The 17610-nt window shown below is 38.5% G+C and overlaps 2 protein-coding genes across 7 annotated transcripts in view; one reads left to right on the top strand and one right to left on the bottom strand.

Annotated features, from left to right (window-relative positions):
- The window catches only part of C22H12orf60 (chromosome 22 C12orf60 homolog), a 46754-nt gene that overhangs the window by 15631 nt on the left and 13513 nt on the right, over positions 1-17610 (bottom strand). Inside the window, exon 1 of one of the 3 annotated variants that reach the window (XM_043881171.1) lies at positions 233-526. The exons of 1 other annotated variant lie outside the window; for it this stretch is intronic. The gene's annotated coding sequence lies outside the window, so the exon portion shown is untranslated. Of the gene's footprint in view, positions 1-60; positions 92-232; positions 527-17610 lie in introns of those variants that run through there. One more of the 3 variants, XM_043881172.1, reaches the window with a different exon arrangement.
- Positions 807-15718, top strand: WBP11 (WW domain binding protein 11). Of its 4 annotated transcripts, none has more exons than XM_043881168.1 (13): positions 807-963; positions 1583-1730; positions 2905-3019; positions 3532-3563; positions 4244-4337; positions 7200-7396; positions 8278-8411; positions 8623-8822; positions 9429-9620; positions 11664-11768; positions 12181-12468; positions 13384-13566; positions 14707-15718. In XM_043881168.1, exons 3-13 carry the CDS (start codon positions 2956-2958, stop codon positions 15138-15140), a joined length of 1923 nt encoding a protein of 640 aa, XP_043737103.1. In that variant the 5' UTR covers positions 807-963; positions 1583-1730; positions 2905-2955; the 3' UTR covers positions 15141-15718. The 4 variants fall into 4 exon arrangements, with proteins under 4 accessions (XP_043737103.1, XP_043737104.1, XP_043737102.1 ...); XM_043881169.1 differs by having other exon boundaries at positions 807-969; XM_043881167.1 differs by lacking the exon at positions 1583-1730.

The following is a 17610-nucleotide window of genomic DNA, read 5'->3' as shown; positions in this document are numbered from 1 at the left end:
GAAGCCCATATCTAACACACTTTCCGGTAAAAGATACTATTTTTGAATGTTTAAACTCACCTTTAAGGGGAAAAGATATGGGACGAGTCTTAGATAAAGAGCAGGCAAAAGAGAAGGAAAGGACAAAGATTAGACCTAAGGGAACACACCCCTTTGTACGGTGACGTCATAAAGGATATTTTGTGAGTGAAAAGACCGGTAGGTAAAAAGACACAATGTAAACCAACCTCACCTCTCGTAAACTTAAAACTGACTATACGTGTGTCCTCACATTTCCTCTTCAAAAAACGAATCCTGTAGATTAGCAATCTGGGACTCTAACATTTACAGTGATTTCCTCAGGTCTACAAATGTTCTGTGGAAAAATCAACTTCCGGGAGCAAACCAAGCTAAATGCATGAACCACGGCAGCAAGCGTTACTCCGGGATTCCTTTTCAAACAGAAACTCCCCAAAGATTTCATGCGCTTACATCATAAACGAGAAAAAAATCTACAGAAACACAATTCCAGGTGACACAAATAGCGCTAAACAGGTCCCTCGGATGTTAGGTCAGAATGCCTGTGGCCCGAGAGGTAGAAGAGAAGCCTCCTCAGCCAAACATATAGCCCACCCGCTTCATTTTCACACTCTTATTGGGCTAGACAAATGTCAATCAACATGAAACCGTTGAACTGAGTGGTGGAGGCGGGCTCTTAGCCGATAACCAACCAATTCGGTACTGTATTGGGGCGGAAGGGACTCTGGTCCTGCAGCTCTCAGTTACTCTCTATGGTTCCAGGGCGAAGAAACGCGGAGATCTTCGGCCCGGAAGTGACGTAGGGATGGCGGAGGGGCGCGAGGTTTCAAGATGGCGGTGGTTGGGTGGTTGACCGAAAGGCCGAGGTGAAGGCCCCTACGAAGTCAAACGGGCCGAGAATCGTCCCCTCCCCGCTTCTCACAGCCCCAGGAGCCCAGCAGAAGCGTGAGTGTGCGGGATCGTTCCACTCCGTTACTTCACCTTTCCCGTCCCTTCGCGGGGCCCGCGCGGTTGCCTCGGGAACGCCAGGCCCCTCAGTCCCGCTCTTCTCCGCGGTTGAGGTCTCCCCAATCGCGGACTAGGGGGTCTCTTTGGGCGGCGCTGCGTCCAGCGGTTAAGCGGCTGTCTTCGCCTGGGTCGGTCAGTGCCGCCTCCTGACGCTGACCGGTTGGTTGCCTTAGGCTTGCTGCTACCTCGAGTCGGGGATCAACCGTCGCTATGGTTTCGGCAGTTGCAAATGCTGTTGGCTCCTTTGCTGGACTTGGGCTCCGTCCCTTGGGAGCCTCTTTGACTGTTGAAAGTTGCCCTAAAAGATTCGTGACCGGATTTACCCATCTCATCTGGGTTTAGACAAGACAAGTAGTTTGTGCAGACTAAGGCTCTAGTGTCCTCTGTAACTATCCTAGGTTTCATTTGTGGGAGAAGAGGGTTAAAAAAAAAAAAAAAAATGAGCCTAAGGATAACTGAGAGAGGGAAGCAAAAAAGATACAGGCCTTCAAAGATGTGAGTGCTTGTATTTGTGCTAATTTTGCTTGTTTTCGCTTCCTTTCTTCCCCAATTCCAGTTTTTCTGAGAAAGCAAACCCTTGACAGGGTAAATTAGTTGCGACTGGAACAGCTTTGAAGCGTTTAGCAGAAATCAAGGCAGTTGGATACTTTCTGGAAGACGCCTTAACTAATAAACTTGCCTGACAAAACCTTCGTGAAGGGAAGGTATAATTCTATGGTCCGTTTAAAAAATCTACCTCATGATCTTCCCTTTACCTCCCTTTAAAAGTGTCTGCTTTCAAAGGGAAGGAAATTTATTACTCTTTCTTACTGGAAAGAGCAAAGTATCAGAAAGTTGTCATCCATTTGGAATAACTGGAAGAGGTGATTATGATAGTGTTTTCCTGCACGTGTGCTCAGTCTTGGCCAACTCTTTTCGACCCCATGGGCTGTAGCCCTCCAGGCTCCTCTGTCCCGGTGATTTTTCAGGCAATAATATTGGAGTGGGTTGCCATTTCCTCCTCTGGGGATCTGCCTCCCCCAGGGATCGAACCCAAGTCTCTTGCATCTCCTGCACTGACAGGCTCTTTCTTTACCTCTGCGCCTCTTGGGAAACCCATAATAATTTCTTAGGTCAATTAAAGTTTTGACTTACAAAATATTTTCCCTCATACACATTTACTCCTTTCAGTTACCTTAAAAAATACAAGTCAGGAGTCAAGTAGACATTAGTAAGAAAAATTTGTATCTTGATTTTTATACAAGCTCATATAATATTTTGACTATTTGTGGTTTTATGTTTTTAAGTTTCTGCTTAAGAATCAAGAATTATATCTGAATTGGAACTAAATCTAAATTAATAAATAGGCTTAAATTGATGAGTTTTTACTGTCTTAGTGGTGATGAGAATACAGGCCAAGAAACCATGGAGAAGGACAAGGATGAGCTATTTGTCCTTGAGCCCAGATCATTACCCTCATTTCCCTTTTACTCCTTTTTCAGCCTGCATATAAATCAAGGGAGAATATAAGAAAAGAACAAATGACCTCTCATGTACATAGTGTGTGTCATATTGCTGAAACATTCTTTGATGATTGATTTTTTCCAATTGATGGGTCAGTGCTGTGATCCATAAAAGAAAGTTAATTGATGAGTTAATGATAGTAGTAATCTTGTAGTAATCTTCATACTCATTACCTTTATAAATAATAGGGATCTAATTTTTTGTGGTTGGAGAAGTTGAAGCTGTTTTTCCTGGGCATTAAGTTAAAACTAGGGAAAGAACAAGGTCTTAATAATCAAAGTTTCTTTTCAGAGATGGTCGGGAAGAAAAGTTTATAAATATAAAAAGGAAAAAATCTTGTAAATTAAGGAAAAGTAAGCCTTTTTGTCTTCACAGGTTTTAGGTTTTATTTTTTAAATAAGCAAGTAAATCAAACAACTTGTCAACATGGGGCGGAGATCCACGTCATCCACCAAAAGTGGAAAATTTATGAACCCTACAGACCAAGCCAGTAAGTGTCCATTAATGTGGAATGATGAAGAAGAGGGGTGGTAAAAATTGCCTCAGGGAGTCTATTTTATTATTTTCTTAATTACAAGATCTGTAGTATTTGTTAATTAAAGTTATCTACTGTTCTAGTGGGCACATGATTAAAACTTTAAACATGCAACAAAAGGTAGTACCCATATTTTTAATTTGGTTGACTTGCAAAGTAGAATTAGCTTAAAGCCTTCTTTTTTGTATGTGGCATTTTTAACAAATTGCTTTGTAAGTGCCTTTTTAGTACTTTATGACATCTTTTCAGATTCATAGTTATTTTTTTAAGAAACTTAAAAATGTCTTGAGGCAGTTTTGGTTGGCATAATTAGAAGGGTGCTATTGGTATCTAGTGGAGGCAGGGAATGGTGTTAAATATCCTAGAGCTCACAGAGCAACCTCTGACAGTAAAAAATTACTTGTATTAAATTGGAGAAAATGCTAATGTTCAAGGCTTTAAGTTTTATATTCTCTCCCTCTCTTAAGGAAAAGAAGCTCGGAAAAGAGAATTAAAGAAGGTATGATTCCAGAAGCATCCTGTTAGACATAAGTGTAATTTGACCCGTCTTATTTGAGATGAGTGGATTTAGAAACATTTCCATTTATTTGCCAGAAAAGATACTTTATGCTTCTCATAACAAACCATATGATTTACTAAGCCACAGTGCTGGGAAACCGAACTAAGTTTGTAGATAAGCTCATGATGAGTTATTATAACATTTTTTATTTGATTACCATTCTCAGTGACTTAAAGAAATACTTTAAGAAATGCTTCTCTTGCCATTTAACTGCTTTGTTGGAAGCTACTGAATTAGTGAATGGAAGTAAATGTGACACTAAATTTTCCTGAGGATGATTTTGTTGAATTTGTGGAAAAGTGTCCCCGGAATAAAAAAGGATTTGCATTTTAGTGTCATGCCTTAACACACTGAGAGAACCTAGTTTTTCAGTAGTTTCCAGCTGTTCATTCTTGTTTCATTGCTAGCATTAAATTTTGCAAAACTTAGATCTTTTTGTCTAAACTGCAAACATTTGGGGGAATAAAAAAATGATACTACTCCTGTTTGCAGTGGTTGAAACAAGTGATCAGAAACTAAGAAGTTCAACTTCAGTTTAAATGGATTTTTGAGACACATTGAAATGAAAACTCAGGAGTATTCAGCTTCTGCAAATTGTGCTCTTTTTTCTTTTTTTTAAGAACAAAAAACAGCGCATGATGGTACGAGCTGCAGTTTTAAAGATGAAGGATCCCAAACAAATTATCCGGGACATGGAAAAATTGGATGAAATGGGTAAGATTTTGTAAAGGGATGGATTTTATAGCAGAGATAATAGTCTGATACATAGAGACAGGCAGTTAATGAGTGAAGCAGAACAGATATAAGAATTACAGATACAGAAATACAGAAAGCATGACAGCATGCGATGCTTGGATTTAGTTTTAGCGTTAGAAGAACAAAATGAAGTGAAGGGATGTTACCAACTTTAAATCTCATCTAGAATAAGAGGGAGGCTGTTATTTAGCTTTAGCTAATTGTTATTTATAAGATAACAAAAGCTCAGTTTGGCCAGTTCATTTTTTTAAGAGAAGACTAAGTGCTTTTTGAAATCACCTTGGGCTTTTTTTGTTTTGGGTTTCAATGTTGGCACCTACCATGTAAATCTCAATATTAGGCCACCATGAATGTGTCCGTTGCCCGTCTTTTCCAATAGACGATCCAAAGATAAATGACTACTTAGTAAGGATATAGAAGAAATCAAATACTTAAAATCACATTTTAAAAAATATCCTATTAGAATTTCTTCCTTTTTTGCATTATATAGGATAATTTTATCTAGTCTCATCATGTGCATCTTCAGTATCACTGCTTTGTCATTACTGGAATCCATATGAAACAACTGCATGTTATCTTTTCTTGTATCTGAGTTGCTTGAGAATCATCTGTGATGCTGCCACTGGAAGTTCTATTCTAACTCACAGAGAAGTTCCTTTAGTTTAAAAAACCTCTTCAAAATAGAATGCAGTTTTACCAAGTCCCAAAGATTGTATAACATATTTAATTAACCCTTATTTCCTTATTTATATACTTTATACTTACAGGTATGAAAGGAAAAAAGTCTTTGGAAGTATTTTTAACAGATTACAATTAATTAAAAGTAGGAGTCCAGAATGGCCTAAAGTGACTTTAGGTAGTTATAAATAATACAGAGGAGAGTCACAAAATGGATTCTGTATTCAACCCATTCTGTTAACTTGAGAACATGGAGTTTTTAATTTTCCTTTTTTTTAGTAGCTTTCAAACATCCAAAAATAGTCTAATTAACTCCATAGTTTTCAGCTGTCAAGTTTTTGCCAATTCTGCTTTCTGTCCCCTGCATTTTTTTTTTTTAATTGCATTTTGAAAGAATCTTTACAAGTTTTGTTTACAAAGGTTTCCATACAGGTTTCTGGTTTGCCCAAAAAAACAGATAGTGAGTGAAAGAGATGCAGTGAAACTTCTCAGTGATGCATTAAGTAGGGTTCCAAAAACATCCAGTTATGTGGGGTTGTGGTATTAAAAGCTTTCTCAAATAATGTGGGAGATACTGAAGCCAGCCTGGGCAAGAGTTCTGGGTCAAACTGCATCATCTCCCTCCCAGTTCAGCTATAACTGATTCCACTTGTTGCCTCTAGTCTAAATATTGGTAGGGACAATTGCTTTCCCTGGCATGTCAGGATATTTACCTATTAAATGACCCCAAATTATGTATTAATAACTTAGGTTTATTTAGCTTTTTTTATCTTGTTACATGCCAGGATTGGTTCTTTTTTTTTTTTTTTTTCCCCACATTTTCATTTAATCTTCACTTTCGCAACAGCTCTTTTGGGTGGGTATATTGTCCCTCCTTTACAGTTGAGGAAGCTTAGGCACAGAGACATTACCTTTCTCAAGGTTACACTGTTCAAAAGGGGCACAGCTGGGATTTAAAGTTAAACACTTAGCACTTTCATGAATCACACTAGGAATAGACCACACTTCTGATATTGAATAATACATCATCAAAGTGTTAATAAGATTTAAGAAAGACAATAAGTAAGCTTGTGATTCTTTTAAGAAAAAGGAGGAAGGAACACTAGTCATCAGAGCTCTAATTATAATTCATAAAACTCAATACAAACTAATTTAAACAGAAAAAAGTATTCCTTGACTCCCATAATTGGGAAATCCTGGAGGGAAGTGGGCCTCAAAAACCCAAATATTTTGAGCAAGACTGTCCATCTGTCTGACCTAGTGAATTTCTTAGGTAGAAGAAATTCTGTCCAGCCAGTGAATTTCTTGGAAAGAAGGTGGAATATGTGGTGGAGTTAGTGATGGTTGAGAGATGAGGCCATGGACAGCTCTAGGTTTATTTCATTCCTACATGTGAGAGCTTCTTTCCCATATTTAAAGTCTTGGAGAAGGATCTGGTCCCAATTTGGCTCACGTGCCGGTTGATCTCGGAGTCAGTCACTGGCAAAAGGAGATGGAGGGAGGCAGGTATGGTTGACCAGGCAGACCTGGAAGTCCTGTGCTAATCCAATCCCTTCTGGTCCCTCTTGGAGACCAAATTAAGCTCCATGTTGAACACACCGGAAGAGAAAGGTTTAAGTAGCTCAACAAGGAACACTAACTCATACAAAAATAGTAGTTGAGTGGTGAGCCAGATACCAGTTTATGTTTGCAGTCTCATTTGATCATCAGAGCTTGATTGTGAAGTAGTTGATGTCCCCATTTTCCAGATGAAGAAGCTGAAGATCAGAGAGTTTAAGTGCGCAGGATCTCAGAATTCAATGACAGACCCAGTGTAGTATGTAAGCCCAGGCCTATAGTTGTTGATATACTAACAGCTGTATCAGGTTGTTAGCACAGAGGAATGAAATTGATTTTTATTACAATGATAATAAAAATAAAGTCAGGTGACATTTTTTAGGAAAGGAAGTAAAATTAATAGGCATCTTAAAGGGATGAAATGTCAATAAATGTACAGTTCTTGTTTGACAAGAATATATCTGGTGTCTAAATCCCCTTTTGAAAAGTTTTAACATGTAAGTGTATTTTTAATAAATGATGTAATCTGTTGAAGTGACTTTTTTGTGTGTGTTTAATGCCATAATCTGCTTTTTTTCCTCTCAGAGTTTAACCCAGTGCAGCAGCCACAGTTAAATGAGAAAGTGCTGAAAGACAAGCGTAAAAAGCTACGTGAAACATTTGAACGTATTCTACGACTCTATGAGAAAGAGAATCCAGATATTTACAAAGAATTGAGAAAGCTAGAAGTAGAATATGAACAGAAGAGGGCTCAACTTAGTCAATATTTTGATGCTGTCAAGGTAATCACGTTTCTTTTGAGAGCTAAACTAGAATTTTATAGTTAGACTTACTCTTAAAGTTGATAATGGGAAACTTGATGTTGAACCTCCTCCTCTTGTCAGACTAAACATATATCTACCCCATTAGCCAGCAAATCTAACCCTCTGTGTTTATGCAAGGGAACTTTATCTACCTGCCACTACAGTAATAGCTGGAGTGGAAACAGCCCAGCTACCCATTAATGAGATGACTGATAAACTGTTACATTTTCCTAAAATTAAATGCTACTCAGTAATAAAAGGGAATGACCAGCTAATAATCCAAAAAACATGAGGTAAAAATTTTAATGGCTAAATCTCAAAAACATACTATCCTTTCTTCATGGTTATGATTCCATTTACATGAAATTCTAGACCAGGCAAAACTAATTTATGGAGGAAGAAATTTGTATCAGTAGTGGCCTTGGGATAGTGTTAAGGATTGATTGGGAGTAAGTATGAAATTATATGCATTTGTCAAAATTCACTGAATTTGTACATTTTATTGTAAATTGTGCCTCAAGAACAAAATGTTTTTAAAAATGATTTAATTTGGTAAAGTATGTAGCATGGGTCCCATTTTACAGATAAGAAAGCTAAGGTTACTTACTTCATCATACAGCTTGTATGTGACAGGAATTCAACAGCAGCAGGCTAATTTTAGAGTCCAAGTGCTACCACTGAATACATACTATCCAGAGGTTTCAACTAACTGACAATCTTAAAAATGTTGACTTGGCTTTGTTTCTCATGATACTTAATGTTAGGTGGAAAGCAAATCCAGGTAATGAAATAGCTGATGTAGAGTTTGTGGTGTTGAGTTGGGGGATTACTCTTACTGACCAGAAGACACTCTCTTTCAGAATGCCCAGCATGTGGAAGTGGAGAGTATTCCTCTGCCAGATATGCCGCATGCTCCTTCCAACATCTTGATCCAGGACATTCCACTTCCTGGGGCCCAGCCACCCTCCATCCTTAAGAAGACCTCAGCCTATGGGTAAGGCAGTGGTAACAGAACCCAGTAGCATGTAGTAAAAGCACCTTTTGACTATCCTGTGCCAGTATTATTGCAGTGGAAAGTAAAGGACAGTGGGGATGTAAGCAGTTCTTTGGTTAGATAGAACCTGAGAGCTCCTTTAAAAATTGTTTAGAAGAGGAAGCGGATATCTCATTACTGGTAATGTGATTGCTGTAAATTTTCTTTACAGACCTCCAACTCGGGCAGTTTCTATACTTCCTCTTCTTGGACATGGCGTTCCACGTTTGCCCCCTGGCAGGAAACCTCCAGGTCCTCCTCCGGGCCCACCTCCTCCTCAAGTCTTACAAATGTATGGCCGCAAAGTGGGCTTTGCCCTAGATCTTCCCGCTCGTAGGCGAGATGAAGACATGTTATATAGTCCTGAACTTGGTAAGGAGTGACTATTCCTTTTGCTCTTAGAACCTTTCCACCTTCACTTTTAATTTAGCTGTATAACATCTTGTTCACCACCCTCAGAACCTGGGAAATAAATGAGGCTACCCTGTACATACCAACAGATGGATAAATCATAGATCTACTCAGGAAAACAGTATGCATAAGGAACTATAGAAATGTCTGTTGTATTTTAAAGTAGACTTTCCTTGAAGATACACTCTCTTACCGTCAGTACCTTAAAAATTGGTCACTTGTGTACTTGTTTCCCATTTAGCTTTATTTTCATTCGACTAGAGCATCCTTGTATACAGTTACAATGATTGTGCATGTCCTTATGTAGCTTTCTGAGTGGAATTTGTTCTCAATTTCAAAATTGAAACTTAAAGCTTCAAAGCTTTAAAAAAAATCTTACATTATAAAAAAGGAGAATTTAAAACTATTGTCAAGTGGAAATATTGTCAGACTATGTGAATAGCTGAGTTCATATAGATAAAATTTAATCGAGTTATTCTGAGTCAAATAGCCTGGCTTTCTGTATTTGGGGGTACCATATAGGATCCAGCTATGTAACTTGATCCTGGCTCCCTCTTCCCTTTCCAGCTCAGCGGGGTCATGACGATGATGTTTCTAGCACCAGTGAAGATGATGGCTATCCTGAAGACATGGACCAGGATAAGCATGACGACAGTACTGATGACAGCGACAGTGACAGATCAGATGGAGAAAGTGAAGGGGATGAATTTGTACACCGTGATGACACTGAGAGAGAAAACAATGAAGAAAAAAAATCAGGTATGTGAAGATGAAAGTTTCATGGTATTAAGCAATAAAAAGCACACAAGCTGAAGGTCTTGATTTATTAATGGATCCATGAAAGTAATTGTGAGTGCCTTGAAAGGAGGATCAGTGCTCTATTCATCTTTGTAACTCCAAAGTCTCAACGTTGTTGACACACAGTAAGTAGCTGGTGGATGTTTGTGAGAGGAAAAAAAAACTGAGCTGTGTATGTGATTTTTTTAAAAAAAATCTACATAGTAAAGTCCACTTTTGGGGAAAATGCATAAGGATGTCCTATCATGGTTATGTGTAGGAAGAAAACCATATTCACCTGATTGTTTTTTAATGAGTCTGTTTACATATCTATGTTTGAAGTCCTTTATATTATTCTATGTTCATGCAGTCTTAAGTGAACAAGAAAAGGTAAACCTGTGAGTGGAGTCATGGTTTAATGGAAACGTCGTACTTATAATGTATGTTATCTGTTTATTATAAATTCAGACTGAGCTACATGTACTTTCAGAAAGTAGCTATGTCATTCATTAAGGGAATTTACAAAATGTACCATCTGTCATATTCTAGTAGCCTTGGAGCTTCTTTTGTAATTGCAGTCTTCAAAACAGTATTTATATATTAGTAATATTACAGTATTGATAATGATGATAAAATTTTCTCCAGATATTCCTTAAATCATGGTTGCAAACCAGAAAGCTAGTTTAAAGAGGTAGATAGAACTGGTAGTGAAAAATGGTAGAGGACACTTAGGTAAGAAGTGGTACTGGAAAGTGGAAAGTTGCTAGAGCCACACCAGTTCCCTTTTTCTCTAGACTGTGGTCATTTGCCTCATTTTCCTCTTTTTGGACGAACTAATTTTTTTATATATTGAATGATGATGAATACAAATATCAATATATTCATTGATGCACATATGTTGGAAATGGTTATCCTAACTATGACTTGATATTCAGCTAATAATTGAGTTTTTACTATGTACAAAGCATTTTTCTACACACTAAGGATGCAGAGTAAACGAAACTAAAGCCTGCCTACATAGAACTTTTATCCTATAAATGTTTACCATCTAAGAATAAGAACGCTCCTAATACTATACCATTTAGCATCTTCAGGTGTCTGGTAGAGAGCCTTTGTCAGGTTAAGGAGTTCCCTTTTAGTCTAAGTTTGCTAAGAGGTTTTAATTATACTTTTTAATCATCTCTTGGGATATTGTTAATGATTTTTCTTTCTTTTTGCTGTTTATTGTAATGAATTACATTCATGGCTTTTCTAATGTTAACTCATTTTTGCGTTTCTGGGACCAACCCTACATGTTTATGAAGTTATTTTCTTTTAAAACACTGTCGAATTCAATCTGCTTATGTTTTATGTTGGCCAGCAGGTTTATTTTGGTATGTGGGTTCTGCTAGCTTCAAGTTCTGGATAGCACTCCATCTTTTCCTGTGCCCTTTTACAGGAAATTGCTCTAACTTAACATTTGGCTGAATTTCCTTGTAAAGTTATTTGGGCCAGGTGCCTTTGAGGAACTTTTATTTGATTACCATTTTAATTTCTATTTTCTGATCTTGTCACCCCTTTGGCCAGTTGTAAGTAACATTTTTCTAGAAAATTATCAATTACTTTCATTGGCATGTTCAGTTTTATTGGCGTAAAGTTTTCAGTAGTGGTGGCTCAGTCAGTAAAGAATTCTCCTGCAATGCAGGAGACCTGGGTTCAATCCCAGGGTTGGGAAGATCCCCTGGAGAAGGAAATGGCAACCCACTCCAGTATTCTTGTCTGGAGAATTCCATGGACAGAGGAGCCTGGTGGGCTATACAGTCCATGGGGTCTCAAAGAGTCGGACACGATTGAGTGACTTAACACTTTCACTTTCAACTTTAAAATCACTGTAGCATGTATTTACCACCAGTGGGCATTTGATTTACTGTCTTTAATATAGCTCTGTCTTTTTGCCAAGTAGTGGGAAGCAGTTATAGCTAGTATTTTGTTTATAGTAAACATATACTGAATTTTGTTGATCCTTTCCCTTCTCTGATCCTTTAGGTCTAAGTGTACGGTTTGCAGATATGCCTGGAAAATCTAGAAAGAAGAAGAAGAAAAACATGAAGGAGCTGACTCCTCTCCAAGCCATGATGCTTCGAATGGCAGGTGAGGCATGGAAAGAACAGTGATTGATATTTCCTCCTGCCAGTTGCTTTACATACATTTTTCTATTTAATATCTTAGCAATCAAGTAATAAATTCTTGTTTTTCAAAAGTCAAGGTTTGGAGACATTGAGGTAAGCTGCCCAAAGTTAACCAGCCAGTAAATAGTTGGACTGGCATTTAAGTCCAGGTCTATCTGGTCTATCTTGTTCTAAACTTGGACTCCTTGCACTCTGCTGCCCTAGTATGGATGAGAAGAATACTACTGTATTCTTGGGTATCTGAGTATTCTGTTGAAGGAGACTGGTTGTTAATTTTAAGAAAGCATTTATTGAGCATGTGTTGTAGGCATTGCTATTTCACAGGCTGTAAAATACGAATCTGCTCCATTTGTCTGGTTTCCAATTTCTTTCAGGGCAGGAAATCCCCGAGGAGGGCCGAGAAGTCGAGGAGTTTTCAGAGGACGACGATGAAGAGTCAGATGATTCCGAAGCAGAGAAGCAGTCACAGAAGCAGCACAAAGAGGAGTCTCTCTCTGATGGCACATCTGCAGCTTCCCAGCAGCAAGCCCCTCCACAGTCTGTTCCTCCATCTCAGATACAAGCACCCCCCATGCCAGGACCACCTCCGCTTGGACCGCCACCTGCTCCACCTTTACGGCCACCTGGGCCACCTACAGGCCTTCCTCCTGGACCACCTCCAGGTAAGTACTTACTTGCTATAAATAAATAAGCCTAAATGTGGTTACAGTGAAGTTATTCCAGAAAGTAGACATCATTAGCAGTAATGATTTCTGGTTTCCTGCTAGTGTAATTTTCTAAGAAATCAAGATTCTCCAAGGATAAGCACAACTTGCTCACTCCTAGAACATGGTTTGCAAGTCATAGAACTTGTGACAGCTGTCTCTTTCTCCAGAGCTCTTCTTTTTCAGGGTTTATCAGTTCTGATATTAGCAGTTTAGCAAGCAGAAACTAGAGTATATAACTGAGCTGTTTAGAATTACTCTTCAGTATACCGAGTTGACCCAGTTCTTGGTTGTGAATAGGACGAGAGCACAGTAGATGCTACTGCATATCCGTCTTTGGTTGGGAGTTACTGGATGTTAGTGTAATCTGTATAGTTAGAGACTGAAGTCATCAGTATTAATCAGGTCTTCAGCTTAAAAGTATAATAAGTTAATTTACAGCTTGAAACAACATATAAAACTTACTGGCCAATTATGATTTTTAGTCCGATAGTCTGCCAGTTAAATTTTCAGTTGAGTCATTCTCTTCTGACTAGTGCAAAGCAAAATTACCTATCCTATGACATTCTCAGTGGTCTTTGTATATCTTAATGAGTTTCAGAGGATCCTTAAAGCACCATGCTTTTCATACTGCATTTTCAGCTTATGTGGGAGCCATTTAAGAAATGTCATCTTTGTGTAGCTCCAGCCCAGCAGAGCTGTGGTTTAAAATGCTTTATGTTAGGACTGGGAAATAAAGAGAAATGGACCATAATAAATTTTGAAGTTATTTGATGTTAAGTTAAAGTGAAACCACATCTCAGTTATCTTATACCACAATTACTACTTCAGATATATTTGTTTGATGTTAACTAAGCACTTTTCTCGTTTCAGGAGCTCCTCCGTTCCTGAGACCACCTGGAATGCCAGGGCTCCGAGGGCCTCTACCCCGACTTTTACCTCCAGGCCCGCCACCAGGTCGGCCCCCTGGCCCTCCTCCAGGCCCACCTCCGGGTCTGCCTCCTGGCCCTCCTCCTCGGGGACCCCCACCACGGCTACCTCCCCCAGCACCTCCAGGTGAAGCTTTGCTTTCTGTGACAAAAATCTGTCTGCTATATATTTCATTTGTCCTAAGACATTTTCACATTTCAGTATCCTAAAATCAAGCGGTATCTTAAAATGGTGTTTTTAAATTGCTTCTGGCCTAGGTAGAAGTTCTTACCAGTGGTATTTGAATTGGATGCTGTCACAGAGAGGACTTTTCCTTGCCAGAGAACACTTTGGATTAAAGTGTTGATTTAAGATTTTTTTAGGACCACACTTAGAGTTGTGAAGTCATTCTATACATCTGCATGGGTATCAACTTTTAAATTTACAATCACAAGGGGAAGTTTTTTTTCTTCCATTCTCTCTACCCAGTGTCAAGGTTAGATAGGTAAATTTCCTTTTGATCTTATATGTGGCAGGTATATTTCTGGTTTACTACATTGATTGTCTCAATTTAATGTGAAGGTCTCCTTTTAAGCTCCTCAGCTTGTTCTTGGACATTTTTTTCTCTCTCAGTGGTATATGGAATAATTATGAGTCTGTATAAGCAATAGTGTCCTAGGTTGAGGAAATTTGGTACTTTATTCTCAGTCTTAAAGAGGGTATTTGGAGAAAATTATTCTGCACTTCCTGGTAAATGGTAATGGTATGTCCAAACCATCAGTAGGACATGAATTCTTTTCCAGTAATGGTGACATTTTATGATTAGTCAGATTTTCTCATTCCAACATTAAAATTGTATTTCCTGCCCATTCAGCTACATTTTAAGGAGGAGGAGTATTGTGTAAATCAGTAATAATGCATGGGAATCAAATCCCAACCTTGGCTTGATCGCATCTGCACTGTACAGATGGAATAAAATCTTAGGTTATCAAATTACAGATTCAGCCATCTTAAGATCATATTTGAAAACAGTTGGTGGTGTTACTTTTACTTTAAAGTAGTACATTATTAAGAGAGGAGGAAAACATAAGAATTGGGATACAGATGGAAGGCGAATACTGTTTTACAAAAAAAATATTCTTTACTATCAAAATATATTCCTGAGTTTCAGATAGCAGGCAGTATGATTTATTTTCTACAAATTGTGCTTTTCAAGAAATTGTCAGCCTGTGTTTGTAAAGTCCTTAATAGTAGTTACATTTTATTATTGTGTTCTCCTTCATCTAGGTATCCCTCCACCCCGTCCTGGCATGATGCGCCCACCTCTGGTGCCTCCTCTTGGACCTGCCCCACCTGGGCTCTTCCCACCAGCTCCCTTACCCAACCCGGGGGTTCTAAGTGCTCCCCCCAACTTGATCCAACGACCCAAGGCGGATGACACAAGCGCAGCCACCATCGAGAAGAAAGCTACGGCAACCATCAGTGCCAAGCCACAGATCACTAATCCCAAGGCAGAGATCACACGATTCGTGCCCACCGCACTGCGGGTGCGTCGGGAGAATAAAGGGGCTGCTGCTGCTCCCCAGAGAAAGTCAGAGGATGATTCTGCTGTGCCTCTTGCCAAAACAGCGCCCAAATCTGGCCCATCTGTTCCCGTGTCGGTGCAGACTAAGGACGATGTCTATGAGGCTTTCATGAAAGAGATGGAAGGGCTGCTGTGACAGCTTTGGATGCTAGATCAGGCTTCTGTTCACATCAGTGGTTCATGGAGAAAGAGGCTCTTACTCAGCTTAGGTGAAAGAGTTGCTTTCACTGTCAGGGTATTTTTAATTTCAGTTCAAGGAATATCCTAAAGTTTAGCCTTGTTCAGAATTTACTGCATATAAAAGAGAGGGTATTTCATGCAAAATAAATTGGTTATTGAAGCAGTGCTGCTAATAACATCCATCCCCCTTCATACCACCATTTTCATCCGGTTTCTTCCCCTACTCCAATTCCTTGGAAACTTGTGATCAAGGGGAACTTTGTTTTGGCTCTCTTGTGTGCTGTGGGCACTGGAGTAGAGATTTCTGGAAAAACCAGTTTATTTCACCCCCATCTTGCCTTTCATGTTTGAGTTATTTTTAATATTTTCTTGTAAATATTTTGTAATATTGTAGTGAAATGGATCACAATGTCATTTCCTAATACAAAGCGATATATGTGGGAAGAAAATGTACAATTCTTTGATTGATTAAAATTCCCACTGATCTAAACTTTGAGTGTTCCATGGAATAAATAAATAAATGTTCTACACCAAGCTATCTTCTGTCTTACTGACAATGTATAAACATAACTTTCATGGGCAGAAAAGCAAGTGTTTAAAATTTGGGTTTTAAGGAACTGCCATTTCTGGTATGGAATATGGAATGAGAATTTTATTGAAAATGGTTAGAACTAAGTTTTAACTTTAAAGGATAAAGATAATTATTTTCCTTTAGGATTATTATATATTGGCTTAGGAAGTTGAGAGGTTTTATTGCTAAGAAGAGTCTTATTCTCCAAGATTACTTTTCCAGAGCTCTGTGAATGGATGGATATCCGTTGAATAGTGAAAAGTTCTCTTAAATCAATTCTAAGCTGTTAAATAGCCAGAAAAGGCTACTGCTATTGCTCTTTTTGAATTTGTCACTTCTGTGAGCTTTTGTTATTAAAAGCACAGAAAATGAATAAGAATGCCTAATGCTTTTAATTTGCATTGGTCTTTTTTTTACAAAGTGCTAATATCTATCCAGTAATACTGGGGAATGACTTCCAGGGATATTTTCCCCATTTTACTGGTGAAGGTATTGGTGTTAAAGGGCTCATGTCCAGAGACCCAAAGTGTGTCTTACACACAAGGAGACACACACCATATGTATACACATAGACAATGTATACATTGTGTTTAGGCTAGGCATACCTGATTCTTTCCATAGTATCGTAAATGTCTTTCATGTGTGTCTCATCAAAAATTGGTGATATCCTAAAAAAGGTAGTACAGTAATAAGACTTTTTACAACTGAGTTCTTTGATAGATTTAAAATATTTGTCCTGAGATCTTTTCTGACTGGGAAGTTGTTATTTCAAATTAAAGCAGATCCTGCCAGAGCAGTCTACAGACCACTTTGGGATTATTATTTTTTAGTATAATCATTGTGGGTCAGCAGGTGAATTGAATCTTTGTTTATATGCAAAGGTAGAACACAATTACATCCTCAGATCAATATTTTAAGTGTAAATAATGGTATTTGGTTTGCAACATTTTTATTGTTCTGCCTTGAAGTTCATATTTTTTCTGGGTGAGATTTCTGTTTCACATTAAGGAAGCTATATGGTTTATCTTAAAAGTCATTGTCTAATATTGCTAGTTTTACCTTCTGAAAATCCTTCTGGTTGGTAAAATCGTACATTTCATGTGTTAGCTGCATCTGCAGGAAAGGAGAAATCAGTCGATTCTGGGTAGGTTTTTGTCATTTACATCGTGGAGACCCAGGTTTGATCCCTGGGTGGGAAGATCCCCTGGACAAGGGAATGGCTATCCATTCCAATATTGCCTGGAGAATGCCATGGACAGAGGAGTATGGTGGGCTACACAGTCCATGGGGTCACTAAGACGCAACTGAGCAACACTCACTTTCCTGGTTTTTTAAAAATATTTGCTCTAGTTAAATCACTGCTATGAAACATAAGTCTGATACAAACTTTCAATCAGGTATAAGGATAAATGATCCTTTATCATAAAGTGTCACTTTATTACACATTAATTGCTCCTTAACACCATTTTGAAGTTCCTTTAAGGGACTGTACAGTGTGAATTAAGGATCACCACATGGCATGGAATCAGCATAAAGCCCGACTTGACATCTAAGTTTCTCTTTCAATTCTCATTTTGTATATTCTAGTTTGTGCTCTTTATTAAAATATCTCCCTATTTAGCAGGGAGACTTTTATTAAGCTATTTTTTGCTGCATTCAAGCAATTCTTCAGACACAGAAGATACCCAGTCACCACCCCATGGATAACTGCACGTTTCTGTTCTGTCCTGAACTCAAAACAAGCAGGTCTAACACTTGGCAATGTTCCTCAGCCAGAACCAGTTTGGAGGAGAGACCTGATGGCAGGACTTGTGGAGCTCAAAGCTGTTCCCGAGCAGAGCTATGGATAACTTCA

The sequence above is a fragment of the Cervus elaphus genome, chromosome 22 (assembly GCF_910594005.1).
Source record: "Cervus elaphus chromosome 22, mCerEla1.1, whole genome shotgun sequence".
NCBI lineage: Eukaryota > Metazoa > Chordata > Mammalia > Artiodactyla > Cervidae > Cervus > Cervus elaphus.
Note: the sequence above shows the minus strand (reverse complement) of the source record. Positions and strands in the feature narration are given on the sequence as shown.